Source organism: Salvelinus sp. IW2-2015, linkage group LG18 (genome assembly GCF_002910315.2).
Source record: "Salvelinus sp. IW2-2015 linkage group LG18, ASM291031v2, whole genome shotgun sequence".
Lineage (NCBI taxonomy): Eukaryota > Metazoa > Chordata > Actinopteri > Salmoniformes > Salmonidae > Salvelinus > Salvelinus sp. IW2-2015.
Window position 1 is genome coordinate 42,847,235 of NC_036858.1, and position 16,061 is coordinate 42,863,295.

At 44.1% G+C, this 16,061-nt stretch overlaps 1 protein-coding gene across 1 annotated transcript in view; it reads right to left on the bottom strand.

Moving 5' to 3' along the window:
* Positions 1-7,553, bottom strand: part of LOC111978408 (protein FAM13C-like) — a 19,260-nt gene extending 11,707 nt beyond the window's left edge. The window contains exons 1-7 of the mRNA XM_024008465.2: positions 6,934-7,553; positions 6,244-6,457; positions 5,910-6,051; positions 3,622-3,703; positions 3,158-3,363; positions 2,880-2,963; positions 2,653-2,760 (exon numbers count right to left, since the gene is read on the bottom strand). Coding sequence (XP_023864233.1) covers positions 2,653-2,760; positions 2,880-2,963; positions 3,158-3,363; positions 3,622-3,703; positions 5,910-6,051; positions 6,244-6,457; positions 6,934-7,126 — 1,029 coding nt within the window. The 5' untranslated portion in view covers positions 7,127-7,553. The remainder of the gene's footprint in view (positions 1-2,652; positions 2,761-2,879; positions 2,964-3,157; positions 3,364-3,621; positions 3,704-5,909; positions 6,052-6,243; positions 6,458-6,933) is intronic.
* Between the last annotated feature and the right edge of the window lie 8,508 nt (positions 7,554-16,061).

The window sequence follows — 16,061 nt, forward strand, 5'->3', positions numbered from 1 at the left end:
CTTACCAACCCAATAGGTCCACAAGACGACGCAATCGCAACCACACTGCACACTGCCCTAACCCATCTGGACAAAAGGAATACCTATGTGAGAATGCTGTTCATCGACTACAGCTCAGCATTTAACACCATATACCCTCCAAACTCGTCATCAAGCTCGAGACCCTGTGGTCTCGACCCCGCCCTGTGCAACTGGGTCCTGGACTTCCTGACGGCCGGCCCGCCCCAGGTGTAGGGTAGGTAACAACACTCCACCCGCTGATCCTCAACACCGGGGCCCCACAATGGGTGCGTTTCTGAGCGCCTCTCCTGTACTCCCTGTCACCCACGACTGCGTGGCCATGCACGCCTCCAACTCAATCATCAAGTTTGCGGACGACACTACAGTGGTAGGCTTGATTACCAACAACGACGAGACGGCCTACAGGGAGGAGTGAGGGCCCTCGGGGTTGGTGTCAGGAAAAATAACCTCACACTCAACGCGTCAACAAAACAAAGGAGATGATTGTGGACTCAGGAAACAGCAGAGGGAGCACCCCCTATCCACATCGACGGACAGTAGTGTGAGAAGGTGGAAAGTTTTAAGTTCCTCGGTGTACACATCACGGACAAACTGAATTGGTCCACCCACACAGACAGCGTGTGAAGAAGGCGCAGCAACCTCAGGAGGCTGAAGAAATTCGGCTTGTCACCAAAGCACTCACAAACTTCTACGATGCACAAATCGAGAGCATCCTGTCGGGCTGTATCACCGCCTGGTACGGCAACTGCTCCGCCCACAACCGTAAGGCTCTCCAGAGGGTAGTGAGGTCTGCACAACGCATCACCGGGGAAACTACCCGCCCTCCAGGACACCTACACCACCCGATGTCACAGGAAGGGCCATAAAGATCATCAAGGACATCAACCACCCAAGCCACTGCCTGTTCACCCCGCTATCATCCAGAAGGCGAGGTCACTACAGGTGCATCAAAGCAGGGACCGAGAGACTGAAAAACAGCTTCTATCTCAAGGCCATCAGACTGTTAAACAGCCACACTAACATTTAGTGGCCGCTGCCAACATACTGACTCAACTCCAGCCACTTTAATAATGGGAAATGATGGGAATTATGTAAAAATGTACCACTAGCCACTTTAACAATGCCACTTAATATAATGTTTACATACCCTACATTACTCATCTCATTTGTATATGTATATACTTACTCTATATCATCTACTGCATCTTGCCATCTTTATGTAATACATGTATCACTAGCCACTTTAAACTATGCCACTTTATGTTTACATACCCTACATTACTCATCTCATATGTATATACTGTACTCTATACCATCTACTGCATCTTGCCTATGCCGTTCTGTACCATCACTCATTCATATATCTTTATGTACATATATTCTTTATCCCTTTACACTTGTGTGTATAAGGTAGTAGTTGTGGAATTGTTAGGTTAGATTACTTGTTGGTTATTACTGCATTGTCGGAACTAGAAGCACAAGCATTTCGCTACACTCGCATTAACATCTTCTAACCATGTGTATGTGACAAATAAAAATTTGATTTGATTTAGTTTAGTTTTACTAGCATTTAAAAGCAGTTGAAGGCCACAGAAGGACTGTTGTATGGCATTGAAGCTCGTTTGGAGGTTTGTTAACACAGCGACCAAAGAAGGGCTAGATGTATACAGAATGGTGTCATCTGCGTATAGGTGGATCAGAGAATCACCAGCAACAAGAGCGACATCWTTGATATATACAGAGAAAAGAGTCGGCCCGAGAATTGAACCCTGTGGCACCCCATAGAGACTGCCAGAGGTCCGCACAACAGGCCTTCCGATTTGACACACTGAACTCTATCTGAAAAGAAAAAGATGTTGGTGAACCAGGCGAGGCAGTCTTTTGAGAAACCAAGGCTATTGAGTCTGCCGATAAGAATGCGGTGAAAGTACTGAGTAAAGGGCCTGAATACTTTTGTAAATGTGATGTTTCAGTTTTTTATTTTTAATACATTTGCTAAATGTTCTACAAAACTGTTATTGCTTTGTCATTATGGGGTATTGAGGGTAGATTAATGAGGGGGAAAAAACTATTTAATCCAGTTTAGAATACGGCTGTAATGTAACAGAAAAAGTCAAGGAGTCTGAATACTTTCCGAATGCACTGTATTGTTCTGGGTTCCACTGCGCAAGAGCAGGTTGGTGGAGTTTTATGAACATCAAGGCAGACAGGTGATGATTTTTTTTTTTTATGTTCTGAAGTTGACAAGCCTCCAATGGGCCTCTGCATTGCACACATGTAGCCTACAGTTCTTCATCATTCGCCAGAGAGAAGACAGGGAAGAAACCACCATTTACCTACCTGTAGGGTGCTGTAGCCTAGATATTTATTTGGTTTGTCATTCTATAATTTTCATGCAATTTTGTGGTAATTAAATATAATTTATTTTAGAGTTGATGAGAATACATTTTTCTGTGTATTCTCAAATTGAAAAAAGCTAGGGAGCTCCCCCAGCACTACACCCCTGATTACATGTGAAGTTAAGGCAGCTGCACTGTGCTATTTCATCAACAAAAAAAGCCACATCTCCTCACACAGCCCCACCCCCAAACTACTTGCGTGTGTGTGTGTATGTGTGTGAGAGAGACTTACTATAGTGGTGATGAAAGGGATGGTGGTGGAGGAACACAGGAGCTGCTGTTTGACCTGGCGGTAGCGATCATAGAAAGGCTTCATCAGAGTCTTCTCCTGCCTGGTGCTCTGAAAACACACACACACATACACKGTAAAAAACAAATATAATCATATTAAACATTACGGCTACTCATTCAGAAGCTACACTAAAATAGACATTTACAAGGCACACTGGGCAGTCTTACCGGTCGTCCATGCAGGCTCTCAAAGTGGAGCAGACACTTCTGCAGGGTGACCTTCTCCACAGCCATCTGAGCCGGAGTCATCTCCTGGACCAGGAACCAACCAGTGGCAATACAGTCAGACACAAGGCCAAACCAATGAGTAATAGAACATAGCAGAGTTACACTGACAGTATAACACACTCAACTAATCAAGAGTAATCTTGGTATGAGAATAGGTCCTTTCATAACTATGTACATTTCCAGCGCATTACCTGGTAATTCACGATGTGTAGTTTTACCTTGATGTTATCTGGCAGTCCCTCCTGTCGTTTCTCCATCATTCTCTTGTTCAGGCTATCGACAGTCTCCTTCAGTGAGGGTTTGTTGTTACTGTTCTGGTAGTGCTCCATCGCCCCCTGGGGGTCTCTGGTGGACCTGCATGTAGCTGTGTTCAGTCCTCTCTGCTGCTCTCTGAGCCCCTCCACACACTGTTTCAGCTTCAGCTCTACACATACACAGAGGTTTCATTTGACAATATAGAACACTCATACAAATATCAATATAGATTCAGAATGCATGTCCCTCCTCCCCAAATATATATCTTTTTTAATGGCATAAATAATTATAAACATTTCCTTTCAAATAATAATGATACATTATACAGCCACCAAGATGGTGTCTTGGTGTTACATTCTTTCACTTCAGCTGCAGTTCACACAGTTTTTTTTTAAATGCCTCTGATTGCAACAAGTCAAGGACTTACCTTTGAGCTGCTTGCGAGACTTAGTGAGGTCTCGCATCAGTCTAGATATTTCTGGGTGGGCAGTCTTATCATTGTATGCTGGCTGCCACAGAAAAACAACACAAACCTCATGAATATATGACACATAGAAAGAGGTATATTCATATATGGCAAAATATATCCTATCATTATTATCAGTCCATAAACACTAGGTGGAGCTACACTAAATTCATGTGTTCTACTGGAACGAGAACTACAGCACTAGAAAAGACAAAAGTGTAATGTGGGAAAACATCCAGTAGGAGAACTCTTTGAATTGGATTATTCTGTTCCCAAACCATCAACTTTTTCCTAACGCTGTGTGCAGCTGGTGTTGGGCTGAGTTGGCACGTTAGAAAAGGAAACGGAAGTCGAATCTGGTGAGAGACAGAGAGCGGTTTGAACCAGTCTAAACTGGCCTGGAAGAGAGAGAGGAGATATGACTGTCTGTGGCCTTGATTCTTTGACTCAGCAGGAGGAAATACATTCCTCCCACTGGGCACACCATGTTGTTTCAACGTGGGTAATTGGGTAATATTTGGCTGAGACGTTGATCGATGAGATTACAACCTGTATTCACCCACTCAAAAAGACAGACAAAAGTTAGTTGAATTTACAATGTGTTATTGATTTGCTGATTTTTTCCCAGAAAGAACTTCAGTTGTGGCAAATCGGATAAGATAAAGAAATATATTGTAAACATATAAACAGCAACATTCACACATGACAGATACACAAGACTGTCAGCTTTAATTTGAAGGTATTTTCATCCATCTCGGGTGAACCGTTTAGAAATTACAGCACGTTCTGTACACAGTCCTCCCATTTTAGGGGACCAAAAGTATTGGGAAGAATGCACTTATTTGTGTATTAAACTAGTAAAAGGTTAAGTATTTGGTCCCATATTCATAACACACAATGGCTTCATCAAGCTTGTGACTCTACACATTTGTTAGATGCATTTGCTTTTATGTTTTGGTTGTGTTTCAGATAATTGTGCGCCCAATAGAAATGAATGGTAAATAATGTACTGTGTCATTTTGGAGTCACTTTTATTGTAAATAAGAATATGTTTCTGAACACTTCTACATTCATGTGGATGCTACCATGATTACAGAATAATCCTGAATGATTCGTGAATAATGATGAGTGAGGAAGTTAGACGCACAAATATCATACACCCCCAAAAATGCTAACTTCCCCTTTTATTGTAACTGCGAGAGGTTAGCTACAGTATTTGTGATATGTTGGATTCACGTCTTCATCTCAAACAAAAATCTAAGCTAAAGAGTAGGACTAAATCAAATCAAAATACAAATGCACTTAAATAATGTTTGATTTGATTTAGTCCTATTCTTTAAGTTACATTTTTGGTTGGGATAGAGACGTGAATCAAACATATCAATTATTATTTTGTAGAAAAACTGTCATTAAAGCCAGACTAAGTCAGTGGCATAGAACTATCAAAGCAGAAGATCCATCTCCTTCAAATGTTGATATTTGGTTGTGTTGACAACCAAACACAATTCAATATCACTAAATATCATTTCATTTGAAATCAACCAGAGCTTGAAACCCTAGGCCTGTTGTATTGTCTATTTTTAGTTGGGTTGAATTGAAACAATAGGTGTTGATGACTTTGCAAATGGTATCTATATAGGCCTAAATAGTATCATTGATGATATCTGAGTGATAATGTATAGTGACATTTCATTTGCTCTGTTAAAACTACACTGGAATGACGTCGATAGCAACAATGAATCTATTTAATTTTTAAGGGGAGCTCTCTCAACATTTATTCTCACGATAGCACATTGGTAATAGTCTGTGAAAAATATCTAAGCAGGGCTGGTCTTGGTTAAAATCCTGGATGGGAGACCAAAGGGTAGCTATAGATAGATTTTCCAGTAGGAGGTGCTGCCTACCCTATTGTTTTATCCCCCTGATAGTAGATCTGACGTTGTTTTAATGGTACAAATTCAACATATTTTATACAAGGGTTGTCTATGTTGAAATGTGGTTACCATGATGACATAATCCTGTGGTTGAAATTTCACCATCAAAACAACAGTTGAGATTGATTACTTTTTTCAAATCCAATGTATTTTCCACGCAGATTCCACGTCACAATATGTTGACAAATTATGTTGAAACAACGTTTCTCTGCAGTTTGTGTCCAGTGGGCTTTGTCTTTATGAGACAGAGGTTGGCCTCTGGGCTATAATATGGTTGTAAATAAACATTGATGTTTGATGGTTTTACTGTCTCACCCTGTAGTGTCTCTCTTGCTCAAAGCGCTCCTCAAAATGTCTGATCCTCTTCCTCAGGTTCTGGATGTGTCTGTTTAGCATTGTGACTGATGGGGTCTTGATAGCTCCCTCTGCTGGTTCAGTCCTAACTGTGTAGTGAGCCCTGGTGAGGGAGAGCTAGAATGGTAAGTTTCCACATTTATCCATCACATACGCTTTCAAGACACACCCACTAATACACAACACACACTTAACACGCATAAACCTTGGACACACAAAGCTACATACTCTCTCCAACCGAATGCACACATAACAACCGAACACAAACACACAACACTTGAACACAGTCTCTTACATCCTGATGTATTGTGAGCAGGGTGGGGATGGGGCTGTTTCCGGGTCTGTGTTGAAGCGCTGGCCCTGGCTGAGGTTGTGGCAGCGGGGGGACGGTATGGGACAGTCACCAGCCGCGAGGCGCTGGAGGAGAGGACTAGGACAAGGGGTCAGCAGACACTCACTGCTACTCCCCTCAGAGAGAGACACGGGGGCCCTCTGGACTGGACTGGCTTCTGACAGAGAGCAGAGGGTGGAGGGAGAGAGACAACGGGGTCAAAGTACAGAAATGAAATGAAGACTAACTATAACAAACAAAGCTAGTGGTGTAGTTGTGCACCTGTCCTACTAGTCAAAAACAACTAACTTCACTTCATATCCAGAACATACTCAAACGATATCTGCCCTTATACATACACTGCTCCTACTGTATCTATAGCATCCTGGCGCATCGTGACTTGATAAGCAAGCATGAGACATACCCACCCAAAGCTAACACTGATAAGAGCTTATATTATCCACTAAACATAAGACAGATGAAGAGACATATGATTGATTCACAAAAAAAGCACTAAATATCAATCATAGTGTACAAGATATCACACAGTACGAGAATAACCAATCTGCTTACGAGGAGACGAGGGTTGAGATAGATAGGAGAGGAGGAAGAGATAAAAGAAAAGGAGGGATAGGGAAGGTGCTGTTCTCCTACCTGTCAGTGAAGTGCTGATGATGTCCTGGTCCTGTTTTGGGAGGGATTGGAGAGATGGGGTTAGGCTCTGGTAGTCATTGGTACAAGGGGGGAGTTCCAGGTCCTCCTGGGGGGTTCCGGGGGGCGAGGTGCACAGCTCAGCCTCCAGGGCTTGCTGCTTCAGGGAGGGGCTCTGGAAACAGAAGCAGAACATGTCTTCAGAATTAGGGGTCTGGAGAAGGTAAAACAGGGATGCAGATCCCCTATCTGGGGTGTAGAGGTTGAAGGTGGGTGGCAAAATCCTGATGATGGCCGTTAAGAGGGCTTGTCCTTAGGGAAAGTGATCTTGTGTTGTGTCCGTGTGCCCCACACCTCAGTTATAAAAGGGTGGCGTAAGACATGATGTTAGCAGTCACATAATGGGTCTTGTCTCGGCTCTGCTCTCCCCTAGGTTTCCTCAGACCTGGATCCACATGTGATCCCATTAGTTAGATCCCTGTGTGTGTGACAGCGTACTCAGCTTCCTCAGAACGGTGAAATCCCTGTGTTCTGTAATTGTCATAGTATCACTGTTAGTGATTCAGTAGAATCCATGTGTGTCTGCACATATCTGTGTTTTCCCAGTTTTTCCGGTCTGTCTGCGTTCCCAGGGATGCTTCCACTGCTCCGGCTCACCTCCACATGGATTATTCATAGCGTCAGGGCAACGTTCGGGAAAACCATGCGTGTGGGACTATGATGGGGGGGGGGGGTCTCCGTGGTAACGTTGTGAGGCTGAGCATTCTAATTGGAGAGCAGGAAGGCTGACGTTGTTAGCTCAGTGTGAGCCGCAGTAGGGGGTTGACATGGGTTGTTCTGTGAGCGTCCGAAATAGGATAAAATAGGTTTTGATGCATAAATATGGGGTAGTCTGGGGGATAGAGGGTAAAGGGGGGCTCATTCAGTTTCGTTTGACATCATGATTTGGTGAGGCTATAGCCCCTCCCTCTCGCTGTTCATTCATTTAAAGAAACTGTGTGCGTCAGACAGGAGACAGAGGAAAGGGAGGGGGCTATTACTCACTCACACACACGCACGTGCACACACACACGCACAAACGCTAACCTGTATGACCGCACACACTAGCCATTAGCCAATGCAAATGTATTCCACTTCCCAAAATATTAAAATCAATACCGCAGTGTCAATAAAAATGACCCATATCTAAAATGAAACCATTGCCCCTGATTGGAATGCAATTAATGACTCACCATCTAATATGAGAGCTGAAGTAAACGGTTCTATTCTGGGCTGTTTATAACACTCATATATTGACATGTTTTTGCTGTTGTATTTGAGATAGCTAGATAGATAGCTAGACGGACGGACGGACGGACGGACGGACGGACGGACGGACGGACGGACGGACGGACGGACGGACGGACGGACGGACGGACGGACGGACGGACGGACGGACAGACAGACAGACAGACAGACAGACAGACAGACAGACAGACAGACAGACAGACAGACAGACAGACAGACAGACAGACAGACAGACTATACCTCAGGCACAGACAGACAGACAGACTATACCTCAGGCACAGACAGACAGACAGACTATACCTCAGGCACAGACAGACAGACAGACTATACCTCAGGCACAGACAGACAGACAGACAGACAGACAGACAGACAGACAGACAGACAGACAGACAGACAGACAGACAGACAGACAGACAGACAGACAGACAGACAGACAGACTATACCTCAGGCACAGACAGACAGACAGACAGACAGACTATACCTCAGGCACAGACAGAATTGACTAATTTGACATGGTCCTTGTGCATCTCTGTCTGGCCAGAATGTATTTTCTGTTCCTTTACCTGGACCAGCCCCTGGCCATGGTCCAGATTGGCACCAGCCCTGAGCTTGTCCTGGTGACCCAGAGACCAGACCAAGACCCTGCCCACCTCTTGCTGCGGGAAATCAGGCTGATCGAGAGAGCAAAGAGCCAAGGTCACGTGGTGAGAGCAGATCAGTCTTGGATTACCTGCGATAGGGGCCTACCTTCCACTGCCCTTATCTCACCTAACAAAACTTGTTGCTACTGTAGGGATATCAAAAAGGTTGTTGTGTCTTTCAGGCCTACTGCACCTCATGGCAGAGGTTTTCAGCCTAAAGATTGTTTCAGTCCAAATCCAAGATGCTACATTTGGATCTGGCCAGAAGAGCAGCAGAAGGATCAGTACAGCCGCCAATTTGATCTCTCCTCGCCATTACAGAACCACTAACACTAGCAGCAGGATTGTCCTTGGGTCCATTCGGGTCTGATTGTTCTTGGGTCCGTGTTCCCATTTATTTATTTTTATTGAGTCCATTTGGGTCGGGTATGACTGTCCTCGGGTCCTGAAGACCTCTAGTCCCTGCTTAACTGAATCAGAAACTTCCTTCAGCATGGAGTTGAGTTTTGTCAGCTAGGTTCTGGGGGTCCTGGGCCTGCCAGCTCACTGACACACACCTGGAGCGCTCATAGCTGGCGGGGTCATGCTCAGGATCCCTTATGTCCTAAAACCCAATGCATACAATATCTTCATCAATAGACTCTGCATACACCGACTCTTCAATTGAAACATACTGTACCATGCTGTACTTTGTGAATACTGACATCAATTTTTGCTGTAATTCAACTATTGGGACCAATTCATATATTTTAACAAACATATCTTCTGCTCGTTAGCTTTTTTCATTTTTATTTAACAACTTTTTCATAGGGACCCTCGTTGCAGGTCACAATAAACATGGTGGTTTAGAAATAGCTCTGGATGTATGATGATGTTAACATCTAGGCTATCACTGAATACAGAGGGTGAATCATCATATTGTGACAATTGTGGTTTGCATTGATAATGAGTAAAGTGATGTGTGAGAGTGAGAGAGAGAGATAGAGAGAGATCACCTGGTAATCAGTGGTGGTTCTAGACCATTTCAACTGGGGGGGGCCAAGCTGGGGCCAGTTGTACTGTTAGAGGGGCCAGTTACATTAGACATTATTGTTGTCATATCGTTTTCTTCACTGCATTGCAGGCATTAGCAGGCAAAAGACCATGTTCATAATCATCATCGTTGCCACTGTCTAATAATGGATGTAAAAAAAGAACGATAGCACAATTAGTTATGTAAAAATGTGTTCATACTCCACATTTAGGAGGGCCACAAGGGGGTCCAAAATTGTTGTCACAGGGGCACTGGCCCCCCCCCTGCCCCCCAGAACCGCTAGTGCTGGTAATAGTCTTCTTTATTGTGGTCCATGAGCCCACAGATGGCTAAACGGGCCTCTCTCCTTCTCTTTGTCCTCTTCCTCCTTTACGTTGAAGGAGGTGACTAGGTCTTCCTCCTGTTGTGACCTTGTCCTGCTCAGGAAGATATATACAAGCTGAACTGCATTCTTCAATACTTTTTCAAAAAGCCTGTCATCTACTATTATGACCCGAGACTTGAGCAGGCAGGTTGGGGTGGATAACCTTGAACTTCTCAATAAGGACATCCCAATGAAGCAGACATGAATAAATAAACTGTATGTTAAGTAAGTGAAGAGATGCAGAGGTCATATGGAGCAGGGTCACTAACTGATGTCATCTCCCACCCCCCGGGGACTCTGGGACAAAGAGAGGAAAACAAAACACTACTGATCTGCCCAAGGTAACATGTGCTGCCAGTTGTCTGAGAATGTAACCAAAGTGGTCTAACTCTTATACACAAGGTTAGCAGCAGCAACTAGCATCCTGTCCAGTGGGTGTACATTAAGCTGCCTCACGCTACAGAAACAGGAGATAGGCTCCTGCCCCCATGGGCCATTCTGGCTTGGACAAGGCTTGCTTACTTCACTTAGCAGCAGGAACTACACACTGACTTCACCTCATTCAACTCATTTGAGTTGCAAAACACGTGCAAGGTGCATGCACTGTAGAAATCAGTGGAGGCTGGTGGGAGGAGCTAGACATGTCTCAATATCTAGTCTATAGAGAGATTCTCTTAGAGATATTTGATAGATAGGATTCAGACTACATACTGAGATCAGTGAGCTGCCAAGAAGGAAGTGTCCACATATTTAGACACATCATTATTATGCAAATGATAAGATCGGAACGAAAACATACAGCGAGCTCCAAAACAAAGGAAAACAAGGTTGACATCTGTGAAATAGTTAACATAGAAATGCGGTCTTAAGAGCAGTTATTCAGAAGGAGGCAGAAGGTTCTGGTGCAAAAATGTCCATTTGTATTTTCAGTGTTCAATAGTGACAGCCGGCAACGAATAAGACAAACAGGTAGACGATAGACTTACTACTCAAACAAAATAACAAACAGCACTAAGACTAAAACAGGATTATTCCTCCAAAGCTCAGCTGTCCTGAGTCTGCACAACTCTGCCAGGACCTAGGATCAATAGAGACACTTAAGTGTTTTAGTACTATATCTCTTGACACAATGATGAAAATAATCATGGCCTCTAAACCTTCAAGCTGCATACTGGACCCAGCCCTTGCTGTCTCTGCCTGGCCGGTTCCCCTCTCTCCACTGGGATTCTCTGCCTCTAACCCTATTACAGGGGCTGAGTCATTGCTTACTTGGTGCTCCTTCCATGCCGACCCTAGGAGGGGTGCGTCACTTGAGTGGGTTGAGTCACTGACGTGATCTTCCTGTCTGGGTTGGCGCCCCCCCTTGGGTTGTGCCGTGGCAGAGATTCTTTGTGGGCTATACTCGGCCTTGTCTCAGGATGGTAAGTTGGTGTTGAAGGTATTCCTCTAGTGGTGTGGGGGCTGTGCTTTGGCAAAGTGGGTGGGGTTATATCCTTCCTGTTTGGCCCTGTCTGGGGGTATCATCGGATGGGGCCACAGTGTCTCCTGACCCTCCTGTCTCAGCCTCCAGTATTTATGCTGCAGTAGTTTATGTGTCGGGGGGCTAGGGTCAGTTTGTTATATCTGAAGTACTTCTCCTGTCTTATCCGGTGTCCTGTGTGAATTTAAGTATGCTCTCTCTAATTCTCTCTTTCTCTCTTTCTTTCCTCTCTCGGAGGACCTGAGCCCTAGGACCATGCCTCAGGACTACCTGGCATGATGACTCCTTGCTGTCCCCAGTCCACCTGGCTGTGCTGCTGCTCCAGTTTCAACTGTTCTGCCTGCGGCTATGGAACCCTGACCTGTTCACCGGATGTGCTACCTGCCCCAGACCTGCTGTTTTCAACTCTCTAGAGACCGCAGGAGTGGTAGAGATACTCTTAATGATCGGCTATGAAAAGCCAACTGACATTTACTCCTGAGGTGCTGACTTGCTGCACCCTCGACAACTACTGTGATTATTATTATTGACCATGCTGGTCATTTATGAACATTTGAACATCTTGGCCATGTTCTGTTATAATCTCACCCGGCACAGCCAGAAGAGGACTGGCCACCCCTCATAGCCTGGTTCCTCTCTAGGTTTCTTCCTAGGTTTTGGCCTTTCAGGAGTTTCCAGCTACCGTGCTTCTACACCTGCATTGCTTGCTGTTTGGGGTTTTAGGCTGGGTTTCTGTACAGCACATTGAGATATCAGCTGATATAAGAAGGGCTATATAAATAGATTTGATTTGATTTGATTGCCCTGTAACTTCCATAGAAATTACAGGTTGGGTGTGTACCTCAACCAGTCTGCCCACTCTATCACCAAACCCAATCTACTCAGAAACACCCACACAGGCATTTGGAAGTTCACATACACTTAGGTTGGAGTCATTAAAACTTGTTTTTCAACCACTCCACAGATTTCTTGATAACAAACHACAGTTTTGGCAAGTCGGTTAGGACATCTACTGTGTGCATGACACAATGCATTTTTCCAACAATTGTTTACAGACAGATTATTTCACTTATAATTCACTGTATCACAATTCCAGTGGGTCAGAAGTTTACATACACTAAGTTGACTGTGCCTTAAAACAGCTTGGAAAATTCCAGAAAATTATGGCTTTAGAAGCTTCTGATAGGCTAATTGACATTTGAGTCAATTGGAGGTGTACCTGTGGATGTATTTCAAGGCCAACCTTCAAATTCAGTGCCTCTTTGCTTGACATCATGGGGAAATTAAAATAAATGTTTTTTAAAATGTAGACCTCCACAAGTCTGGTTCATCCTTGGGAGCAATTTCCATATGCCTGAAGGTACCACGTTCATCTGTACAAACAATAGTACTCAAGTATAAACACCATTGGACCACGCAGCCGTGATACCGCTCAGGAAGGAGACGCGTTCTGTCTCCTAGAGATTAACGTACTTTGGTGCGAAAAGTGCAAATCAATCCCAGAACAATAGTAAAGGACCTTGTGAAGATGCTGGAGGAAACAGGTACAAAAGTATCTGTATCCACAGTAAAACGAGTCCTATATCGAAATAACCTGAAAAGCCGCTCAGCAAGGAAGAAGCCACTGCTCCAAAACCGCCATAAAAAAGCCAGACTACGGTTTGCAACTGCACATGGGGACAAAGATCGTTCTTTTTGGAGAAATGTCCTCCTGGAGGAAAAAGGGGGGGGCTTGCAAGCCAAAGAACACCATCCCAACCGTGAAGCACGGGGGTGACAGCATCATGTTGTTGGGGTGCTTTGCTGCAGGAGAGACTGGTGCACTTCACAAAAAGATGACATCACGAGGAGGGAAAATGATGTGGATATATTGAAGCAACATCTCAAGACATCAGTCAGGAAGTTAAAGCTTGATCACAAATGGGTCTTCCAAATGGACAATGACCCCAAGCATACTTCCAAAGTTGTGGCAAAATGGCTTAAGGACAACAAAGTCAAGGTATTAGAGTGGCCATCACAAAGCCCTGACCTCAATCCTATAGAAGATTTGAGGGCAGAACTCAAAAAGCATATGCGAGCAAGGAGGCCTACAAACCTGACTCAGTTACAGGAAGCTACCCGAAACCAAATTCACCCAACTTACTGTGGGAAGCTACCTGAAACGTTTGACCCATGTTAAACATATTTTATATATATATATTTTTTTTACCCCCTTTTTCTCACCAATTTCATGGTATCCAATTGTTAGTATTTACTGTCTTGTCTCATCACTACAACTCCCGTACAGTCTCGGGAGAGACGAAGGTCGAGAGCCCTGCATCCTCCAAAACACAACCCAACAGCTTCTTAACACAGCACACATCCAACCCAGAAGCCAGCCGCACCAATGTGTCAGAGGAAACACCTTACACCTAGCGACCTGGTCACTACGCCCCGCCCGCCACAGGAGTCACTAGTGCGCAATGAGACAAGGATATCCCTACCGGCCAAACACTCCCTAACCCGGACGACGCTAGGCCAATTGTGCGTCGCCCCATGGAACTCCCTGTCAAGGCCGGCTGCGACAGAGCCTGGGCTCGAGCCCAGAGTCTCTGGTGGCACAGCTAGCACTGCGATGCAGTGCCTTAGACCACTGTGCCACCCGGGCCATGTTAAACAATTTAAAGGCAATGCTACCAAATACTAATTGAGTGTATGTAAACTTCTGACCCACTGGGAATGTGATGAAATAAATAAAAGCTGAAATAAATCATTCTCTCTACTATTATTCTGACATTTCACATTCTTAAAATAAAGTGGTGATCCTAACAGACCTAAAACAGGGAAATTTTACTTGGATTAAATGTCAGGAATTGTGAAAAACTGAGTTTAAATGTATTTGGCTAAGGTGTATGTAAACTTACGACTTCATCTGTATATTCTCTAAGCCCCTCCCTGGGACATGGTTACTTGTCCAATGACAAGTAACCACATAACTGGTATACAAATTAAATTGTCCTCCTCATAATTACCCAGTTACATATATTGAACAAAAATATAAACAAAAATACACACAACATGCAACAATTTCAAAAATTTGACTGAGTTATAGTTCATATAAGGAAATCAGTCAATATAAATAAAATCATTAGGCCCTAATCTATAGATTTCACATGACTGGGCAGGTGCGCAGCCATGGTTGAGCCTGGGATCCCACCCACTTGCGAGCCAGGCCCACCCACTGGGGAGCCAGGCCCAGCCAATCAGAATTATGTTTTTCCCCATAAAAAGGCTTTATTACAGACCGAAAATATCAGCTTTCCAGGTGGCTGGTCTCATACGATCCCGCAGGTTAAGAAGCCGGATGCCGAAGTCCTGGACTGGCGTGGTTACATATGGTCTGCAGTTGTGAGGCCTGTTGTACGTACTGCCAAATTCTCTAAAATGATGTTGGAGGCGGCTTATGGTAGAGAAAGGAACATTCAGTTCTCTGGCAACAGCTCTGGGGGACATACCTGCAGTCAGCATGCCAATTGCTTGAGACATCTGTGGCATTGTGTTGTGTGACAAAACTGAACATTTTAGAGTGGCCTTTTAATGTCCCCAGCACAAGGTGCACCTGTGCAATGATCATGCTGTTTAATCAGCTTKTTGATATGCCACACCTGTCAGGTGTATGAATTATCTTGGCAAAGGAGAAATTCTCACTAACAGGGATGTAAACAAATTTGTGCACAACATTTTAGAGAAATACGCTTTTTGTGCATATGCAACATACTTTGGTTATTTTATTTTATTTCAGCTCATGAAACATGGGACCAACACTTTACATGTTGCGTTTATATTTTTATTCAGTATACATTCCGTCTAAAACAGACGTGACCACTTCCATGTACACTTTAAATTGGGCACATCTTACATGAATCGAACCGGCGAATGACGGCAACCCAATAGCATATCGCGATGCGCAAAGATGTGCTCGATCCTAAAACACAGCCCAAATGACAGACAAGATAGGACACATGGAGCTTAGTCACAACGTGGGAAGAATGAACAAAGGAAAGCATTAACAGAATGAAACAGAGTTTCTAACTCGTGAGTGTTACGATGACTCTGTGTACCGAAACAACATTTCACTCTCGTAGGCTAAAGACAGTTAATAGCAGCATTAAATGCATTTCTATATGTGTGGAACCGATTATACAAAATACCTTCTAGAAATAAATGCATAAGGGTAATGTAATGCGCTATTCTAAAAACAGGGCCTGGTGGTAGATTAGACAGTCTTCGGGTTCGTGACGAGTGGGCATAAATCCACATCATCACAACATCTTATTTGCCACATG